Consider the following 17,944-nt stretch of genomic DNA (forward strand, 5'->3'; position numbering starts at 1 on the left):
ACTAAAGGTGGGTCTTTTAGAAACATCTAGAAGGTAAACACTGTCCCACTTAGCCCTCACTCTCTATTTTGGGACTGTAATCTGCGGCGGTGGATTACTGATCTAATCTCCCTCTGAGGATTATTGATTAATGTCAGAATAACATTAAATACAAGCTCATATTCCTGACTTTACGTAACACACATTAACCCCCAGGGTCCAGCAGCGGAGTCCTGCTCGGGCCGCACCGCGTGGAACGAGTCCGTATCACAGTGGCAGTGCTGCAAATAATGATTATTTTAGAGGAGTCAAGTAAACTGTCAAATCATGTTTCGATTAACGATTAAATGTTACACAAACCAGACGTGAATGTGCCTTAACCTCGAAACAGCCGTGTTTTTCTGTTTGCCTCGGGTAAAGTATTAAAAGTAACTCTATTATTTAACAGTAACTGAATACACCTCAGTTTTGTTTTTGTTGTGGAGATATTTGCTGCAAATTTAAAGCCCTTTTTAAGAGGCATGGTTTTTTCAAGTGGCTTCTACAGGAAAAAGGGAAATGCGTTTGAATATAAACCATTTAACGTGGAACTAAGAGGAGTAATTGTGTTACAGAGCACTGTTTAAGTTGGAAAGCGACTCAGAACTTCTTCTCAATTTAAAGCAACACTATGTAGTATTTTTACTTTAAAGTTGCAGCTTCAAAATAATTTTGATGCTCCACTGAGCTGTAACGGGGACAATAGAGCCTCTGTTGTTGCTACCCCATGCACAGCACTGCAGAAACTGCACTATGTAACTTTTGGAAGAGGGTAGGAGTACACCTCCTCCTACATCTGCCTCCCTCTTGATGTCAGAACAGTGCGGTGAAGGTAAAGTTGTATCGATGCCATCAGAATGGTTTACGTATTCTAATCAATAAAACTCCTATTTTCTCTCCATGATTTTATGCAATGCCCTGAAAATCAGAAATTACATCTACACAGACCTCAGGTCTAATTTTGTAGCAACAGCTGTGGAAACCAGAGAGAATGATGCTAGATAACAATGACAGGAGAAGAGCTTATAAAAGAGCAGAGAGAAGAATGAGTGAGAAAGAGAGAGGGAGATAATACAAGCTGTTGGGCAGGAAAGGAATAGAGGGATGACAGAGAAGGAAAGGAAAAATGAGAGGGAGGAGATCCCAGTGAGAGTTGAGTGAGAAAACAAAAGGAAGAGGGATGTATGAAGATAGACAGGTGGCTGGAAAGAAGGAGGCACTCTCAGATACTCAGACTGATCTGAGTGTGTGTGTGTGTGTGAGAGAGAGCGAGAGAGAGAGAGAGAGAGAGAGAGAGAGAGAGAGAGAAGTGGCTGTCCTCTGAGGGGTGTGTTCACAGTGTTTTTAATGCAGTACAAGCTCTAATCGATCACCCGTCTGCTCTCACACAGCCGCCTCTATTCCCCCGACTGCTATTATAAACACAAACATTTATTCAGGATGCTCTCTCCCTCTCTCTCTCTCACACACACACTCTCACCCTCTCTCACACACTCTCACCCTCTCTCTAACACTCAATACCCGGAAAGAAGTCAGAAGAGAGTGGAGTATATGCAGACTATCGTTTCCGATATGTCACCTGCGCAGCCAACAGCCGACTGCGAGAAAGCATTAACACCCCCCACTCTCCGGTGACCGTATCAATGTCCATGTTTATGGGAATGTGGTACCTGTTGGACATTGATCCAGTAGCCTATGATTTTGTCCACAGCGGCCGGCTCTTTCTGTGTCCACTGCAGGTTGTAGGAGTAGTTGTTTCCTTTGAGGATGCGGATGGGGTTCGGCGTGTCGTAGTAGAACTCCACGTTGTAGGGACGAGCTGAAAGGAGAACACACACACGACGTTAAAACTGAACGTCCAGTTTTGAGGTGTGCAAATAAAGCGTAAATCATCAGTTGGGTCTATTTCGTCGCTGTCCAATCAAAAACACGTATCTCTATATTTGTTAAATTAATTATATTAAATTCTAAGAAGGTTTTCCTTTTCCTATAAAGTTGCTATTTTGGAAATGCATCTTTTTGACCGGACAGTGATCATTTGCCAACATCTCTCTCTCATCTCGAGGTGGAGTTTCCCTCACCCATGGAGTCCTACCCCCTGAGTGTTTTAGATTGTAGGGGGCTGGATCTGTGGTAGCACAACACACCAATGTGGACCTCGTGACAATGTATGGATGTTTACTGATGTTTGAACGATGTTAAAGTGTAGGACGTGTTCACTTTGTTACACTGAAAGCAGAATTAAACCCGTGCCTCTCCGTCTCTGCTCTTCAGGCACTGCTCGCTTTGTGAAAGCCGTCACGTTCAGCAGGACAAAGCTGTGCTCTCTCTCACGTCTAAAAATGAATCTGTGCCCTGTGCCCAGGGCTTCTGGACGTGGAGGGGTCACCAAGCAATTTATCCTGAGGACGAGACTCGTCAATAAACCCGTGTTCAACACTGAAAACAATCTTTTCTGCGTCTGATTCAACGAGTTAAAAAAAAGAAAATTAAGTTACGGATTGAAATCTTGAGCTGGAAAGTGATGGGCCGGAGTCCTCTTAAGTGAACAGCGGTGGCTGTGGAGATGGAGCCCGCTGATAGAATTAGAACGCTTTAGCTGCTACGTTGGGGATATGTCTCACCCCGGTCGAGCGAGAGATAAGCTCTCAACGGAGAGAGAGGGGAAGCTGTCAAATCTAAGAGAGGCCAGAAAATTTCCTGCTGCTGAGCAACCAATCACAGCGTAAACGCGAGTGATCTCCAGGCGGAGCTACTTTACTCTGAACACGGTGCTCATACAGATGTGTGCACAAATTTAAACAAAGAGAAAGTAACTAAACACATCAAATCACATTCATGGAAAAAGTCAAAACATCCCAGATGATTCTTCCACCAGTTTATTCTGTGTATTGCCTCTGACCACAGTGTGTTCCAGTGCATCTTGGCACAGTTGCACACTACCTCTTGCATAGTTATTAAAGTTAATGTTGTAGAATTTGAAATAATGCTCTTAGCTTTTCCCATTTTTCACCTGTAGTAATTTACCAAGAATTTACTTAAGATTATAATAACATTCTATAAAAAAGGGTCTGTCCCAAAACCTACAAAAGCTACACAGAGTATTTTATGTCATGGTGTGCGAACACAGAAGATGTAGTCTGTCCCAATTCTCAGACACATTAAATATGCTGCATATTGTACCTTAGTACCTAAATGTTTTTAAGGCAGCATCGAACAGTTCCTTGGCTGCTAAGGCAATCACAAGCACATCTCTCATCTATTTTGCTCTTCATCCAGAACAAAAATAAAAAAAATTGGGACAAAAAGTGGAAGAACATAATCCATTGCACTAAAATGCTGAGGAGATGCTAGCAGCTGAGGGAAGTAAACACCAGTGCGGGAACAAACCATGAGGCAATCTCTCTCTAACTACAGCGACTCAATCATCACTCCTCACAGACAGTCACCCGGAGGAAACCCACGCAGACACAGGGAGAACACACCACACTCCTCACAGACAGTCACCCGGAGGAAACCCACGCAGACACAGGGAGAACACACCACACTCCTCACAGACAGTCACCTGGAGGAAACCCACACAGACACAGAGAGAACACACCACACTCCTCACAGACAGTCACCCGGAGGAAACCCACACAGACACAGGGAGAACACACCACACTCCTCACAGACAGTCACCCGGAGGAAAACCACGCAGACACAGGGAGAATACACCACACTCCTCACAGACAGTCACCCGGAGGAAACCCACGCAGACACAGAGAGAACACACCACACTCCTCACAGACAGTCACCCGGAGGAAACCCACGCAGACACAGAGAGAACACACCGCACTCCTCACAGACAGTCACCTGGAGGAAACCCACGCAGACACAGGGAGAACACACCACACTCCTCACAGACAGTCACCCGGAGGAAACCCATGCAGACACAGAGAGAACACACCACACTCCTCACAGACAGTCACCCGGAGGAAACCCACGCAGACACAGAGAGAACACACCGCACTCCTCACAGACAGTCACCCGGAGGAAACCCACGCAGACACAGAGAGAACACACCGCACTCCTCACAGACAGTCACCCGGAGGAAACCCACGCAGACACAGAGAGAACACACCACACTCCTCACAGACAGTCACCTGGAGGAAACCCACGCAGACACAGGGAGAACACACCACACTCCTCACAGACAGTCACCTGGAGGAAACCCACGCAGACACAGGGAGAACACACCACACTCCTCACAGACAGTCACCTGGAGGAAACCCACGCAGACACAGGGAGAACACACCACACTCCTCACAGACAGTCACCTGGAGCGGGACTCAAACCCACAACCTCCAGGTGACTTGTGGTATATGATTTAATGATATTTAAGATGATATAAACATTACTAAATTGGTAAACAATGCCTAAATATAGAAAATGTATAAATTATTAACTTAATGGAAATGTCTTCTGTGTTATGTGGTTAGATATGTGTCAGTAGTTTTGAATGAATGTTATTGTCACTAAAGGTGCAAACAGTGTAAGTGTAATAATATTATTAATGGAGATGAAATGGAGCGTATGGAATCAACACAACTTTAAAATCTACAGTTATTATTGAATATGGTACAACTATGTCCCCTTATTAAAAGTACTGGATATGTTCCCCTGAGGGTACCGACACAGTGACAGTTGTTCTGAGAGTGAATGATTGTTCCAGACTTTACAGAGTGACTCACAGCTGCAGAATGACACTATTTCAGTAAATAATTTTCCTGAACTCAGTAACATCGCTTTTTTCAATTCTAACAAACACATCTCACACTGAGCTAATACTCTCTTAAACACACTTAAAGTACCTTTCCTGTAAAAAAAATAATCTACTGTAAAGTACAGACACTGTGTAGAGTGTGTATTCTGTATGTCCACCTGTGTTTGAAAGCACTGACCAGAGACAGAGAAGGTGCAGGTGGAGGTCCCGGCTCCGTTGCTGATGCGACACTCGTACGTTCCGTTTGTGCTGGAGTTGAGTTTGAAGCTGTGCTGGGTCAGGTCCGGTGGGTTCATGGGAGTCGGTAAGAAGCGATTTCCATTCTTAAACCAGTTGACCCGGTCAACACGGTTGGGATTGGACTTCAGCACCATGCAGCGGAGGAGAACCGTCTGGAGAGTCGGAGAGCGGACGTCTTGAAACAGAGGGTCCACCACGGGAGGGTCTGAGGATCAGGGAAAACAGAGTATGGTGTGATTTAGTTCAATGCAAAAAAGCCTTCATTTTCATACACTTTCGTTACACACAGAGAAACAAAGAGTTACGGAACAATGGCATTCTTACTCCACTCTGCACAACCTTCGTAACTGTTATTAGTTGCATCTGTACAAGTCAGTTTTAAAGCATTCTTGTTTAACATGTAATTGTGGGGACTTTGATTTGTTCTCCCCCTGTCTGAGTGAATGTGTGAGTGTGTATCGCCCTGCGATGGACTGGGGCCATCCCCCTGTGCCCAGTGATTCTGGGTAAGATCCGGACCCACCGCGACCCTGAACTAGAGAAGAGTTACAGACTCTTCTTATCATATTGTATCCAGAAGTATATGTGAGTTTTTGTTTAGACGATTTAAAGATGATCATGTTGATGTTGATTAAATTGTATTTATTTATTATTTTTTTAAATGACAATTGTCATTTTAATACTGTGCAACAATTACCATAAAGTGACAAACGAGTGAATGAAGAGTTGAATTGTCAATAACAATTGTATGTTACATTTTTAAACTTAAAAAGTAGAAACAGCTGAGTTTCGAATAGGGACCACATCCTTTAAATGTGTAGATAGATGTAATATAGGTAAATGTCTACGCCAGAGACATCATAAAACATGATAAATCTATAGTGTTGATGTTCTTAATGAAAAATCGGCACATGCCCATATTAGAGAACTGCACAGAACCACAGTTGCCATTTACTCGATGAAATCATGCTGAACTCAGAGACATGATTTCAACTATCACTTTTTTTCACATTTCTGCTAATGTAACATCACCGGACGCCCCCACAAACCCACTGCCTGGGTCTGCAACATCAGCTAAAAGATGCCTGCGCTGACTGGTGCCATGTGATGAGGGAGCGAGGGAGGGAGGAGGTCATCTGACCCACCCCAAGCCAACTGTACACCCTCGGAGTCCCAGTCTTGGACGGCTGAGACGTTACTCTGTATCAGTGATTACATATATAATGTTATACTTGCTTTGCTATTGTGAAAACTGGAAATAAAATTTTAGAGTAATCTTACACATGAACAAGAATACGCTTCACATTTCAGTCACCTCCTGTCCGAGCGTCAATATGTTTTTATTCTGGGCCTTTCACGTTTTTACTCACATTTTCACAATTCCCAAATCTCTTTTTTAAGGTATAAATATTTCCCAAATGTTGCTTTAAAGTAAATGACACATTATTGAAATGCTAAACATGAGAAACAACGCGATGGAAAAGGGGTTCTTTGAATAAACAATGACCTTTCGGCTGCTTCATACCCAGTGTGCCCCATCGCCCCCGACTGACCCTGCCACCACAGGCTTTTAACGTACTCCCCCCGACTCTCCTTCCTCTTCTCTTCTATTTTCCACTCTGTTTTCACACCAGCACCCCCTGAGCTTCTTATTTTAGTGCATGTGTAGCTTATTGCTTGATTTATATTTGCATTCCATTGTTCTGATGTACATATAGAATGCACCTTATTTATACAGAAACCTGTAACAGAATCATGGGAACACTACCCACAATTCTACTTGAACTTCTGAGTGTAATTTATACTGCTGTCTACCACAAGACTCCTTATAATCCACATTGCTGACTATTCTGTTGTCCGTGTAAATTTGGATATGTAAATATATGTCCTGCTGCATTACACTCGTGTATAATGACAATGAAGACTCTTCTATCTTATCTCTTATTGTACACATTTACAGCACTGTGCACCACTCAGAGACCACACAGCATTCATTTACTCTTCCATCACAGCATTAAGAACAGATTCTGTACAACAGACACTACACAGAATCCCCAAAGAATAAATATTACGTCAAGCTTTTTGATACAAAGTGCGTTTGTGATATAAACCGCTGTAAAACATGATTCTAATCAAAGCTAAAACCCACTCAGATCTCCCCCTCTCCCTCTGACGTTGTCTGGAGTTCATTCGCAAAAGTGCAGTGATTGGAAACACGACTCTTTTCACATTTAATTCTGACAATATTTCTTTGCTGCTCAGAACACTTGGGAATTGTTTGAGTGGACACCCAGCCACTGCACTGTAATAGGGAGAATTAGAGCCTCTGTAATTACTACTCAGCACTTCAGAAACTGCACTATGTAACTAATGGTGGAGGGTAGAGGACTGCAGCACACTGACAGCTCCAGGTCCATATGCTGTTCATTTTACATTCCTTTAAAATTATCAAATTGATTTATTTTAATTCTTAGCAGAAACAGAATCTATGTCTGTCCATGTGCCATTTACGATGGAGTTCATTTCTAATCTCAGTATCACTTTGCCATCACAATACTAAGTGCTAAAAGGTGTAATATGCAAATGAGCCAGTAAACAGCCTCTAATGACAACACATCACAACAGGCATTCATTAGTGTTTTAATACTGGGAGATGAATCAGGATATGGTACTAATTTAAATGCAATAACACAGGCAGGTATTACACGGCTGCTGTTGATTCTTTCTGCACTAAACTCGTCTAAAAAAGGCAAATATAAAATATTTCTGAGTAGGAATATTCCTACTCAGTGCTGGTGCACTTCACTTCACTGAGCCTCTATACGTGCGGCGACAGACTAAATCAATAACAGCCTCCATACACTCCGTGTTAATTGCTCCTAATCAATTCTGCGTGTTCTAGTTGTTGCAGATGATTAAGCACCAGCTATTAGCTATTAGGTATGAAAATGACCACTTAGAGCAAATGAAACATAAGGGTCAGCAAATGTATTTAATGCACAACAGCATTACGTCACATTCAGAGATTTCAGAGATAAAAATACAAAATATCACTTAGATATATATATCATTCTCATCGCTGCAGTGACACTGACGTGGTGGTGGTGTGTGAGTGTGTGTTGTGCTGGTGTAGAGTGGATCAGACACAGCAGTGCTGCTGGAGTTTTTAAACGCCTCAGTGTCTGGACCGAGAACAGTCCACCGACCAAAAACATCCAGCCGACAGCGTCCTGTGTCACTGATAAAGGAATAGAGGACGAGGGACACACACTGTGCAGATGCACTGTTATTGAATTATTTGGCTCATAATAGATATTTTAATTAATAAATACACACTGTAATGATCATTAATAAATCAAATAATGGCTCATTTTGTAAGCAAGAACTAGGAAGGCAAGTGCGGACAAGAGAATACTATAATTGGGGGCACAGCCAGAAAGCAGAAGTCAAATCCAGTCAGGCAATCCACAAGAGCAAACAAAATCAAATGACAAGACAAAAGTGGAGTCAAAAAAAATATCTAGTATCAAAAGACATACAAGAACAAACAGCTCGGTTACTATCGGACAAATACGAGACAATACTTCGCAAATAGACCGCAAACAATAGTCCCACACAGGCATACACAATCAGTTCTCAGGAGAGCTACTGTGTGCTCCCTCTCTCTGATTGGTCCCTGAGCTCTGGTCAGAGTCAGCATGCACTCCCAGAGTCTTGGAGGAGTGTAGGGAGTGACTGAGAGACTGGTCTGCACTGAATTCTGTTTTTGTGCCCCCTACAGTTACCACACTCTCTGTCCTTGACCTGTGCACTATTAAGGTCTGTCCCAAAACCTGAGTTGTAACTAGAGAGCATTTTACATCACAGTGTGCACACTCCCGACACGTAGGCTGTCCCGATTCCTAGATACCTCATTATACTGTCTACTAAGATATCTTAATCTGGCTGAATTTTAAGGCAGCATCGAACCCTTACTCTGCTGAGAAGGCAATCCCAGAATGCAGTGCAAGAACAACTCCCATCTGTTTCGCTCATCCCCCACAGTCAAAATTATTTAAATTGTGAAAAAACGGGAAGATTAGAATCCACTGCTGAGGCGACACTAGCCACTGAGGTAAAACAACACTAGTTGCGGGCGGTGGCCGTGAAAAAGCCGTGACACAATCGCTCTCTTAACTACAGTGTCTCAGTAATCGCCCTCATGAGGACAGGTGACCGTTAGATTGCTGTCGACTGAAACAACTGTCAATGAAGTCACTGCCATGGACTTGGTATGTCACTCTGTACAATTTAATTGTTTGTAATAGTTGGGTGTATTGTCACTTTAAGACCATTCAGCTTCGTGCTTAGCTTCAAGGACTCAGTGGTGTTCTTTACTCTCAGAGAAGCAGTTCTCTTACCACAATATGTGTTGTATCATGAATTAAACTTACTCCTGAGAGAGACTTAAGAAATGGTTTGTTTCTTCTTGTGTGGAATGCTGAGGGAGTGATTCCTCAGACGAGCACATTCACACAAGCAACAAGAAGTTGCTTCAGCCCCGTCAAGAATACACTTAAGCCCTTCAAAGCATTTGCTCGGGTCAGAGGTGCTGCCACGGTCAGCTTTGCACTTCACATTACAAGTACTGAAGAGAGCTTAGCTGCGTCAGGTTTTGAAGAATGTGACCACACTGCCCTGACTGGGTGTACTTCTGGTAGCGAATTTTGGCACTGACTGATTTGATATGAATTGTAACCAGGTAACAGACACTTCATTTGGATGGTACCCTTAAACATACTGACTTCGGTACCCAAACCCACTGTGCACGCCTCAACCTTCAGAAAGACACACTGCTGCCAGGTTTCCTCCTGTGACTCCAGCATTTCAACTGTGTCCCCCAGAGGGCCTCGTCTTCATCACATCACAACATCATATGAGACTACTCCCAGGGCCGGTGAAGTAGAAAGTGCACCTGATAGAGTGAGGCTGTTCTGCTCTATGGGCAGTGTCCTGAGCTCCAGTGGCTGTGAGAGTGGACAGTGTGGGAAGGGACACAACATCTGTCTGAAAGCCTTGTAAACAACAAGTGAGACATTGTGCAATTTGGCCTTAAAAGTGACGTTCATGATTTAATCCAATACATTTTCAGAAAATTCACAGAATGCTTCCTCACAATTTACTAACTCTACATTCAGTAAATGAATGTAGAGTTCATCTCTCTCTCTCTCTCTCTCTCTCTCTCTATTTCTGTGCTCACAACTGAAAAACTGGAGGAGTTTGAACGTTGGAAACGTTGAAAAGCATGAACCGAGATGAGGATGTTGCTCTATTCCTGCTCCATAGGGGGGTAACACTGACTTATTTCTGCTGTTACAGTTACATTACTTAAGGTGGAACTGACTCTAAATTCAGGAGAGCGCTAACTGCATGAAAGTAAACACAGAGTGAAAGTGCTACAAAATTAAACAGATCGAGTTATTCTGTGGAAATTCACACAATGAAAAATAACAGATGCCTGTTAAAAAGGTCTTGCAATGCCTTCCGTGTCCTCGGAGGGCAGAGCATTTGAATGAACACAAACAGGAGGTGAGGGGGTTTGTTTTGCTGTGAGAAAAGTAGTTCTCCAGAATCGTCTACGTTGCCTTTAGGAATGAGTCCCTGTCGTCCTTCTGATTTTCCTCTGAAATGAAGAGTATTAGTGGCGAGTTTGGTCTCTACTCTTCTGGGAAGTCTTTACACTACACCAGGGTCCAATACGTCGATTGTGATTAACCAGTCAATTACACCGTGCACTTTAGTCGATCGTGACTCATTTTAATGTGAATCAGCCTTTTCCCACATGAAAATTATTAAGTCCAAATATGAGCCCACACTCACTGAGGATTACTGGGACGCCTGCTTGACAAATTATCCATTAAAACAAAATGAGTGAAACAAAGAATACTTGAGACTTGGTAAAACAAAAAGAATAAAATGAAGGAAACACCTTTTTAATCTATACTATTTGAATATTGCCACTTGGATATGAGCCCCCAGTGTGATGTACAGTCATGGTAGGGACTCCCCATGCATCATATTTGGACACGCAGGACTGAAATATTATAGTGGTGCTGAGTATGACGTGCAGGTTGGCAGATTGCTTCATGTAAATTGTGTGAATCAGCCTTTACCCACATGAACATAACTGAGTCCAAATATTGGAATACTAAATAAGTCAAAAAAAAAACAAAAAAAACAAGTAAATAAAAAAAAACAAGTAATAAAATGAGATGAAAAATTCCACTGTTGTGCCATGAGTGAGAAGTAAACAACACCAAAGTACAAGAGGAAGCCACAGTTAACATGAGCTCCTGAAAAAAATCAACAAAATATAGATCCTAAAGTGGGACAAATAGGAAATAACTTGAAAACACTGGATAATTGGATTTACGACCAACAACCTTTCTGGAATTGTCAAACTTCTAAAGGAATTACCAACAACTAAACCAACGTTTCAAACAAAGGGAACAGCTACAAACAGCATGTGGACCTCAGTTTACAGAAGAAAAACTGAAGAACTCGCAATAAAGACAAGCAGAACTCCAGACTCCTCAGGACCAGAGGTTTCTACAGCAAAATTCACACAAATTAAACCCTGCTTTAACATTAAAATATAGAAAGAAAACAGCAAAACAAAGTTACCTTAACCAGCTAGTAGCCAGCAGCTTAAGCTACCTGAGGCCCCAGATGTGGCCAATCCCCCCTGCGCCTGCAGCAGCTGCAATACACAAACCTGTCTGTCACCATGGCAACCAGGCCTGCTCAGAGCAGAGAGGTGGAGTATCCCCCCGAAGTGTAAGAGTGCCCAGGCAAAGAGGAAACACGTAGAACACGTTCTAGCAGAGAACCCAGACACTCTGACTACATCCACCTGAATGACTGGAGGATCAAAAACAACCTGATCGTCCACACGTCAGCACTGAGATCCACCCCTACACTGTGATGAAGGCATCAGCAGAGGGGGAAGAATCACTGTGTGTGAGGACGGAAACCTGGACACTGACTACCCTGTCCTCACAATCACCTACTACATCAAGGGCACAGTGCTGATCCAGGGCAATGAGCTCAGTCTGGGCTCCTTTGAGGAGACCTTCCCCCTGTTGAAGAAAGGTGAGAGGGAGAGAGGTGGAGAGAGAGGGAGAAGGTGCCACTGTGAACAATGCAGACTGAGAAGAGGTCAATCCAGAGACCCCATTCACACCTTCCACCACAACCCAACCCCCTCCCCTTCAGAAGAACAGCTGAAGGAGAACCTGGCTCTGCTGGAACTGGACTTTACTGAATTCAAACTGTTCACACATGCCAGACTCTCAGAGAAGTCCACCACCCCCATCAAGCAGCTGAGAGGAGATCCAGCACAGCAGAGCTCAGAGAGAGCCTGAAAGAGCTCCAACAAGAGAACCACGGTCTACGGGTACAGAGGGCAAAACTCAAGGAAGATGGGGCAAAAAAAGGAAAGACCCTGATAAAGCAGACAGAAGATCTGAAAGAGCTGCTGAAGAACTTCAGAGACTCTGCCTTAGCCTTCACAGTCCCACACACTGCCACCTCTCCCATGAACAGCACAACCACTGACCCCTGCTCACCTTCAACACCTGCAAAGCAAAGGACTCCACACCTGACATTCAGACAACTCCAGCTGCAGAGCCCTCGCCAGCCCCTGAGCCCAGCAGAGAGCCCAGAACCAGCAGAGCACAGACTCCAAGTCGTGCTGCTTATGGACTCCAAGCGGAAATTTCTGGACCCCTAGAAGCTGTTCACTCAGCACCAGGTGACAGCAAAGGAGAACCACAGCACATCATCATCCACACAGACACCAATGATCTCCACACCCGGCGCAGCAACACCGCTGAGGTAGTACGGAGAGTTGCTGTGAGAGCCAGGAAGGAGTTCCCAGAGAGTCACATCGCCATCTCCACCCTGCTACCACAATCCGACCCCACCCACATCATCTACAGGATTATTATTATAATAGTACTATAACAGTAATTTATATTAATACAAAGTTGCACTAGGATAATTTAAATACGTCCTCTGTCCTGTCCCACCACACATTGATCTAGGTTTATTTGATTTTTCTTTTTAAAATGCACTCTTTCCACATCAGTTGCTGGAATATTCAGGGTCTCTACTCCTCAATCTTCGGAGTGAAAAGTAGAGATCCTGAATTCCTGAAGAATGTAGACATCCTCATTTTAACTGAGATGTGTTGCAGTGATGACATCCCCACCCACTGTCCCTCAGGCTACTGTGAGATTATTATACCCTTGCTCAAACTGAACACGGTCCACTGTGGATGAGTCTCTGGAGGGATTGTAGTGTGGTACAGAGCAGGACTGGCCAACCATATCTCAGTGGTAAAATTAGGGAAATCACACTGCTGGCTAAAACTTCAACAAAAAAATAGGCCTATCAGAGACAGACACGTTCCTCTGTGCTGTTTACACTCCTCCAATAACCCCCCCCCCTACTACAACGAGGAGACCCTAAACAACCTCCACAGAGATCAGCCACTTCCAGGCCCAGGGCAACGTGCTGCTGTGTGAAGACTTTAACGCTTGGACAGGAGCCAAACCTGATCATTAAGACCCACAGGGCAACAAACATGTGTTTGGCCAAAGTCATCTGTGTCTCACACCAACCCTCAAACACAGAAACAACCTTGACCACACTGTAAACACACTTGAGAAAGAGTTAGTGTATCTCTGTCGAACCCTAGGTCTGTACATAGTGAATGGCAGGACCACAGGGGACTCTCTGGGAAGGTTCACATACTGCTCAGCTCTTTACTACACCATCGCTGACATGGACCCCAGCACCATTAATGCATTCTCTGTCCAGCAGAAGTCTCCACTATCAGACCACAGCCAAATTAACATCTACCTCAAACTATCAAACCACCCCAAACCTGCAGTAACAGAGCCCTGTAAACTGTACTCACACCACAGGACGTACAGGTGGGCCCCGGACAGCCTTGAGAAATTCACACAGGCATAAAATTCACCTCAGATATCAAAGCAAATCACTAACTTTAGTAACAACAACCTTCAAAACAGCAAGATCAGTGTAAACCGCGCCACCACAGAAATCAACAATATTTCCCAAAAAAGCAGCAAACGTGGCCGACCTTCAAAGGACAAAAAAAAGAGTTCAAAAGTTCTAGGAAAAGGGAAATGGCTTGATAATGAATGCAAATCTCTCTGAAAAGAACTTAGAAAACTATCAAAACACAAACACAGACAACCAGACAATCCAGAGTTAAGAAACATGCAACTAAAACAATATAAATGATTAGTCCACATGAAAAAAAATAAACTATACCAACAAAACCCTCAGAGAAACTGAATTTGTCTGATTAAACAAAATCAGTTCTGGGAATTATGGAATAGTTTGGGCACAACACAACCACAGGCTCTACCTTTAGAAAACACCACATTTAGAAAGAAATTTGGAAAACACACTTTGAACAGATTTACAAAGAAATCCCCAAAGAAGACCATAATCCTATTTATGACCTTATTAAACATAAATTACATTCACTAGAACACTCCATAAAAGACCATCAGAACCCCCTCGACTAAACATTACACAGGAAGAACTGGCTCTACACCTCAAATCTCTAAAACCTAAAAAAAGCCTCTGGCCCTGATGGCATCAGGAACGAAATGATCAAAAGCAACACTCCTGAGCTTCAGAGGGCTGTGCTCAAAAACATTACAACCAAGGACTCATCACCCCATCCATAAGAGTGGAGACAAACTGGACCCTAACAATTTCAGAGGCATCTGTGTGAGCAGTAATCTGGGGAAAACCTTTAACAGCATTTTAAACAACAGAATTTTATCTTTCATTAACGAACACAGTGTCCTGAGTAAATTGATGAGTCAAATCGAATTCCTCCCAAATCACAGAACTATGGACCACATCTACACTTTACACACCCTCAACAGAACAACATGTTCACCAAACCCGGAAGGCTCTATTTGGCACGAGGGTCTCTCACTACGGGGTGAAGTCTGGGGTAAAGAGTACAATGTCATCAAACAAGTCATGAAAACAAATGTGCCGTACGAATTGGCGAAAACGTTCTTCACTCAGAAAAGAGGGTGAGGCAGGGCTGCAGCCTGAATCCAACACTGTTTAACATCTGCATTAATGAGTTAGCGGTGCAGCTGGAGCAGTCTGCAGCCCTAGGTCTCACTATGCAGGGGGGGAGGTGAAGTTCCTGCTCTACACAGACAACCTGGTGCTGCTGTTCACGAGCGCTCAGGGTCTACAGCAGCACTTGGACCTGCTGGAGCAGTTCTGCCCAAAGTGTGCCCTGGCAACCTCAAGAAGACAAAAGTCATGGTGTTCCACAAAAACCCAGCTGTCAGGAACACAGGTACCAGTTCACACTGAGCAGCCCTACCCTTGAGCACACGTACTTGACATTACAGCATCCGGGAGCCTCAGCCTCGCAGAGCACTGTCCATAATCAGGAGGAAATTCTACCACGCATTCCCAAAGTGTGTAAATGAGTCGAAAGTGTGATCCAGCCCATTGCGCTGTACGGGATCCAACATAAGCCCTGCACGCTGAATTCTGTAGAGTCCAAAGGAAAACTCCAACCAACGTGTGCAGGGCAGATTTAGGCAGATTCCCCCTGTTAATAAACATCCAAAAAAGAGCCCTACATTTCTGGACACACCTAAATTCAAGCCCCAAAGAAACTCTGCTGTTTAAAGCTCTACAGAGTCAAGAGCACAGCCCCAAGAAGAATTCCCTCAGTCAACTGGTCCCTCTCAGACCCTCAGTCAGGCTCCAGCACTGCCCCATCCCACCGACTGAACACCAACCAGATCATCACTAAGAGTAAGAACAGTTATCTAGAACACTGGAAGAACCAGATCCAGTCTCAGAGTAGACTGGAGTGTTTCTGATCCGTAAAAAGAGAGTACAGACTGGAACTGTATCTCCTCAGCATCAGAGACCCACAGCAGAGACGGATCCTGACCAAGTACCAAGTATATTTATATACATACATCTTTCTGTAAATCCTGCCAAAACTTTATTAATTATTATTTTTATTCACTGATGTCAATTATTTGCAATTTTTTTGCTGCTTTTATTTTTCCTTTGTATTTATGTTATTGTTATTGCTTTTGGCAAAATTGTTCTAACTGCAGTCATGCTAATAAAGCTATTCAAATCTGACTCTGAGTCTGAGAAGGGGACTTGTGTCTGATGCTAGAGGAAAAGGAAGACTCCATCTCCTTGATTACAGCTTCCCCTCCTTCTTTTCTTTCTCTCTCGCTCTTCTCTGCTGTTTGTTTGCTTTCATTCCTCTCGTGTCAGTGATCGATTCCTGAAAATGACACCATTTTTTTTTTACGGCAGCCCTATAATTACAGAGACCCCCTATGTCCATTTCTTTCTTTCTTTCTCTCTCTCTCTCTCTCTCTCTCTCTCTGCATGTGCATGCTGTTATTTCTGAAAAAATATATCTAATATAGATTGTGCTGGAGGGTGAAAGATTAATAGTGTTTATGGACATGGATCCTTTCATTTATGTGTGTGTGTGTGTGTGTGTTTGTGTTTGTGTGTGACAGTAAAAAAAGCTAATACCAGTGCTTAACCGAATGAGGATTAGAGCCTAAGACCATGCATCTGCGTCAGCTACAAGATAAAATCACTGGCCCTCAGTCATCAGCAGAGACTGGTCAAATATGATCATAAAACAAATGCAGAATTCCTGATGTTTCTGATCTTATCAGCACCCTGAATTACGCATTAGTTCACCATCATCTAACAGCAATAACATGATGTAGAGGAGGAGACGATAACAATTGATGCTCAAGGTGCTCCAGTACAAAAGTGGGTGGTGGTATCTTCCAATGTGCACTGATATAAACCCACGCTGCATCTCCACTGTGTTTGGTTTAAAGACATACTGCACTGTGATCTTATTTCGTACGACTGATACTAACATTGGGATGTATAAGACTTCCACAGTATACTGTGATATTTAAAAATGAGGTTGGTGTCTTAAAATGAGGGCAGTATTTAAAAATCATGATGCGCCTGGAGTGTCAAATTTCAGTTCTGTGTCTGACTAATTTAAGTACAAGGCAAAATGAAGTAATTCATGTGCATTAAGAGAACCACAGGGAGGGGGCGGTGTGGGAGTTCACTGACTGCTGATGTCACAGTCTGAAAACAGGATGGGGGAAACACACAAGCCCAGTAGCCCACAGTTTTTCTGAATTTAGCGCGGAGTTTGGGTTAAAAGAGAGAGCATGGAAGCTGAAAACAGACAATACACTCCAAAGACACTTCAATTGACTTTGTGCTGAGAGATATGAGGCTTTATCCTCTAAACGTGTGTGATTATCTAAGCCTAGCTGGCCAGCTACGCTTCTAAAGTTGCAGAACCTGTCTTATATCACTTATTTTCAAAATGTTCTGTGCCTCCAGCACAATTCACAGCACATCTCTCTCTCAGACACGAGTTTATATCATCAACGCATGTCGGTGTGTGCAAACAGGCAGTGCATCTCAGTGCAAACACTCTAAAAACTCTTCACTTGCCTTTACACTGATCATTTACTCAGTCATAACTGAAATGTCTTCATTCATGTAAGTGATTTGTGAATGAAAGGTAGAGCTTAGTTTTTGGCACTAAAGCTGATTCGTCAACTGCACTCAAATCTGCACAAGTTTCCATAATCATACAGAAATTAATGAATCAAGTAATGAATGATACATACGTCATTGAACACAGTGAGATCCGCACTCAGTTTTAAGCAGCTCTGATCAATACAAACCTATGGGGAACTTTGTAAAGCTTCAAAATAAAAGCTAAACTCTAGCTTAAGTAGCTTTAGCATAGCTCAGAGGATCATGGCCTGGCTGTTATGT

At 43.3% G+C, this 17,944-nt stretch overlaps 1 protein-coding gene across 2 annotated transcripts in view; it reads right to left on the reverse strand.

Moving 5' to 3' along the window:
* Window positions 1-17,944, reverse strand: part of LOC136706170 (MAM domain-containing glycosylphosphatidylinositol anchor protein 1) — a 297,644-nt gene that overhangs the window by 74,040 nt on the left and 205,660 nt on the right. For both annotated transcript variants that reach the window (XM_066680124.1, XM_066680125.1), the window contains exons 10-11: window positions 4,962-5,228; window positions 1,689-1,837 (exon numbers count right to left, since the gene is read on the reverse strand). In XM_066680124.1, the coding sequence (XP_066536221.1) occupies window positions 1,689-1,837; window positions 4,962-5,228 (416 nt within the window). The remainder of the gene's footprint in view (window positions 1-1,688; window positions 1,838-4,961; window positions 5,229-17,944) is intronic.

Source organism: Hoplias malabaricus, chromosome 8 (genome assembly GCF_029633855.1).
Source record: "Hoplias malabaricus isolate fHopMal1 chromosome 8, fHopMal1.hap1, whole genome shotgun sequence".
Taxonomy (NCBI): Eukaryota; Metazoa; Chordata; class Actinopteri; order Characiformes; family Erythrinidae; genus Hoplias; species Hoplias malabaricus.